The 4,479-nt window shown below is 51.6% G+C and overlaps 1 protein-coding gene across 1 annotated transcript; it reads left to right on the top strand.

Annotated features, from left to right (window-relative positions):
- Positions 1 to 1,323: 1,323 nt before the first annotated feature.
- On the top strand, positions 1,324 to 3,720 carry ELFN1 (extracellular leucine rich repeat and fibronectin type III domain containing 1). The gene has a single exon (XM_009490475.2). It carries the CDS (start codon positions 1,330 to 1,332, stop codon positions 3,718 to 3,720), a length of 2,391 nt encoding a protein of 796 aa, XP_009488750.1. The 5' UTR covers positions 1,324 to 1,329.
- Positions 3,721 to 4,479: the final 759 nt, after the last annotated feature.

Genomic DNA, 4,479 nt, shown 5'->3' with positions numbered 1-4,479 from the left:
AGTTTTTCTGTGGGAAGTGAAGCTGCTGGCAGCCCCATAGGTTTCTTTCCCCATTAGTTTGTGTCTAGTGAAGACTCTTCCTGATCTTCAAATGGCCGTTCTGGCTAAGGAGGGAAGGTCTTGTCCTGTCTTCTGCAAATACTCTTGTTGTACAACTGAGTGGTTGAGGGTCCTCCCCACCTCTGCATCATTTCACCCAGGAGGAAGAGAGAAGTCTTGGAGGTTGAGGTAGCAAGCCTCAACCACAGGCAAGGACATCAGATGGTGGACAATCACACTAGCATGTTCTGTAGTCAGAGCGCCCTGAAACTACTGCTCAGGTTCCCAGAAACAGGACAGGTGCTTGATGCTGGGCTTTATCCTAGATGCTATGCAGCAATGCAGTCAGAGAGACACAGTGTCCTCAATCAGCATCCCCCTCTGTGGGCACCGCTGCTGCGCACATCAGCACGCGAGACAGTTAGGATTCCCCTCAGCAAAACGCTGCAGCATCAAATCTACATCAGAGAGAGTTGTCTAGACTTCATCTGCTCTCAGTGGAGAGGAACAGACACTTCTGGGGCATCACTCCTCTCCTCCTAAGGTAGACACCTAAATAGGTCAGGCAAACGGTGCCCTGGATGTGTGTTGGTCTCTCCCCTGCCTAGGATGTGGTGCTGGACAACACACTTAAAGGAGGGTGACCTCCATGATCAGTGACCACTTTCCCTCATGCTGCCAAATGCCACTGGTGGCAGCGCCCAAATAAACCAAAGGCTCCTTGAAAGGTTGCAGCCAGAGTTAGAAGGCAAGTGCCTAACATTAAGAGGGTAGTTGGATGCATTTCCAACATCTCTAAATGCTGTCTTTGCTTTGTGTTCAGTTTGTGCTTGTGTTTTGTTTCGAGCAGGTGAGCCGAGGGACTGAGCGGGGACAGCCAGACCCACGGAGGCACATGGAGATGGGGACCAGTGCCATAATGGGCAGCAAAAAGAAAATGAGGAGATGTACTATAAAAAGTGAGACAAAGGCTTGTCTCTAAGCCAGAGGGACTCCTCCGCACAAGCACCTAACTTCATGACTCCCTCCCTGAGATGCCAGAGACCTGGTGATGTGGGACCAGCCTCAGCCACCCAGGCCTTGGTAGTAGCCCCTGGCTGGTGGCTGCTGAGCACTGTGGGTACCAAGGCCCGCTTTCTCCACGGACACTCCCCCCCCATCTCCAAGCCATGAGGAGAAGGGAGAGGCGAGCGAAGCTGCCGAAGAAGCACTAGTCCACATCTTCCTGGCCGCTGTCCCGCTCCCCACTTCTGGCAGACCAGGAACCCCTTCTCCGCGCCGCCCTTCCAGATGGCAGGTCGCCGGTGGGCCGCGACGTCAGCCCTCTGCATGTGCGTGGCCGCCGTCTCTCTCCTGCACACCGGCGGGGTGCGGGCAGACTGCTGGCTCATTGAGGGGGACAAGGGCTTTGTCTGGTTGGCCATCTGCAGCCAAAACCAGCCCCCCTACGAGTCTATCCCCCAGCAAATCAACAGCACCATTGTGGACTTGCGGCTGAATGACAACAAGATCAAGAGCGTGCAGTACGCCTCCCTCAGCCGCTTCGGCAACCTGACATACCTCAACCTGACGAAGAACGAGATCTCCTACATCGAGGATGGTGCCTTTTCAGGACAGTTCAACCTCCAGGTGCTGCAGCTGGGTTACAACCGACTGAGGAACCTCACTGAGGGCATCCTCCGAGGCCTGGGGAAGCTGGAGTACCTCTATCTCCAGGCCAACCTCATTGAGTCCGTCACCCCCAATGCCTTCTGGGAGTGCCCCAACATAGTGAACATTGACCTGTCCATGAACAGGATCCAGAGACTTGACAGCAACACTTTTCGGGGCCTAAACAAGCTCTCTGTCTGTGAACTCTACAGTAACCCCTTCTACTGCTCCTGCGAGCTCCTTGGCTTCCTGCAATGGCTGGAGGCTTTCACCAACATGACACGCACGTATGACCGGATGCAGTGCGACTCCCCACCCGACTACACGGGTTACTACTTGTTAGGCCAAGGCCGGACTGGCTATCGCAATGCTCTGAGCATGCTCTCTTCCCTTTGCACCGGTGGCTCCTACACTGTGATCCCTCGTTTTATCCCTCCCAGGTACCAGGTGACCACGGCACCCTCCGAAAGCCCCTGCTCCGAGGAGGAGTGCTCCTCCGGTGACGGCACGACCCCGCAGTTCTCCCTGTTCACACCCATCAGTGAAACAGAGGTGCGCCCCAACATCCAGGTGAAACACCTCAACCACAACTCAGCCGTCCTCACCGTGCAGATCCCCTACCCCTTCAGCAAGATGTACATCCTCTCACAGTTTGAAAACGGCTTCTCCTCCATGATCACCAAGCTCAGGAAGAAGGAGGAGAACATCACCGTGAGCAACCTAGTAGCACAAAGAGATTACACCTACTGTGTAGTCTCTGTCCACCAATACTCCAAGTACAACCACACCTGCGTCACCATCACACCCACCAGACCCAACCGCAAGGAGCCGGTGCCCACCCCTTCCACTGCTACTCATTATATCATGACAATCCTGGGCTGTCTCTTTGGCATGGTGATTGTCCTGGGCGTTGTGTATTACTGTCTCCGGAAGAGGCGCCAGCAGGAGGAGAAGCACAAAAAGGCTGCCGGCAGCATGAAGAAGACCATCATTGAGCTGAAATATGGGCCAGAAATGGAGACCACCAGCATCACCCAGCTGTCCCAGGGACAGATGCTGGGCGGGGAGACGGTGACCCGCATCCCCTACCTGCCTTCTGCTGGCGAGGTCGAGCAGTACAAGCTGATTGACAGCAGTGAGACCCCCAAGGCCACCAAGGGCAACTACATGGAGGTGAGGACAGGTGAGCAGCCTGAGAGGCGAGACTGTGAGCTGTCCCTGCCGCCGGATACCCAGAGCTCTGTGGCTGAGATCTCCACCATTGCCAAGGAGGTGGACAAAGTGAACCAGATCATCAACAACTGCATTGATGCCTTGAAATCTGAGTCCACCTCCTTCCAAGGGGTGAAATCGGGGGCAGTCTCCACAGTGGAGCCTCAGCTGGTGCTCTTATCAGAGCAAATCCCCAGCAAGCATGGATTCCTCTCCCCAGTCTACAAGGAAAGCTACAACCACCCTCTCCAGCGACACCACAGCATGGAGGCGGCCCCCAAACGCTCCAGCACCTCTTCCAGTGGCTCCATACGGAGCCCCAGGTCCTACCGCTCCGAGGGATCGGGCCACAAATCAGAAGCCAAATACATTGAGAAGACGTCTCCCACCACTGACACCATCCTCACTGTGACACCAGCCGCAGCCATCCTGCGGGCAGAGGCAGAGAAGATACGTCAGTACAGTGAACACCGGCACTCATACCCTGGCTCGCATCAAGGGGAGCAGCATGACAGCATGGTGGGGCGAAAGCCCTCCATCCTGGAGCCTCTGACCCGTCCTCGCCCCAGAGACCTGGCCTATTCCCAGCTCTCGCCTCAATATCACAACCTGAGCTACACCTCCAGCCCAGAGTACACCTGCAAACCATCGCACAGCATCTGGGAGCGCTTCAAACTCAACCGCAAGCGGCACAAAGACGAGGAGGAGTATATGGCAGCCGGCCATGCCCTACGCAAAAAGGTCCAGTTTGCCAAAGACGAGGATCTTCACGACATCTTAGACTACTGGAAGGGCGTCTCTGCCCAGCAAAAGTCCTGAGTCCTCACACAACTCGTGACTTAACACACTAACTGGACCAAAAGAAATCTGCAGCAGCTATTTTTATTCAGACTGTCTTTGAAACAAAATAAAATAAAAAAAGAGTCAATAAAAATAAAAGAGAGAACAAATTATGAAAAATCTATAAATATTCTATATAATATATAAAGCAAGATATTAAAATGTCCTCACATTGGTGAGATGCACCAAATTTGAACACAAACTTTACAAAACAAACAAACTGTGGAGTGAAAAAAAAAAAAGTTTTGTTTCATTTTGATTTTTTTTTAAAAAATAAGAAAAAAGAAAAAAATTGAATCTAAAAAGAAAGTGAAAGAGCGGGCAGAGAGCTGAGGTCTGGCGTTTCCCAATATTGCATTGCATGAGTCCCTATTCCGTGATTTTGTGGATTCTTTGTGAACAGTTTGTGTTCTTCCTTCCTTCCCTTCCAAAATCAACAGCAACAAAAACAGCAACAAAAACCAAAAAGAGACCAGAAGGAGATCCATCCTTTGGGCTGTTTTTGCAAACGGAGTCTTCCAGTTTAGACTTTTACCCGGTTGAAGGCCCGTTCACATTTTCACTCACTGAGAGGTTTTACCACACATTGCATTGTAAACTGAAGTCGTTAATTGTACAGAGAAAATTTCTATATTTGCAATGTTTGCTGTACAATGAGAAAGAGAGAGGAGAAAAAAAACAATACTACATCTACTAAAAAAAAAAATATATATATATATATCTATATTCACCTGTTTG

This window comes from Pelecanus crispus, chromosome 11 (assembly GCF_030463565.1).
Source record: "Pelecanus crispus isolate bPelCri1 chromosome 11, bPelCri1.pri, whole genome shotgun sequence".
Classification (NCBI taxonomy): Eukaryota; Metazoa; Chordata; class Aves; order Pelecaniformes; family Pelecanidae; genus Pelecanus; species Pelecanus crispus.
Note: the sequence above shows the minus strand (reverse complement) of the source record. Positions and strands in the feature narration are given on the sequence as shown.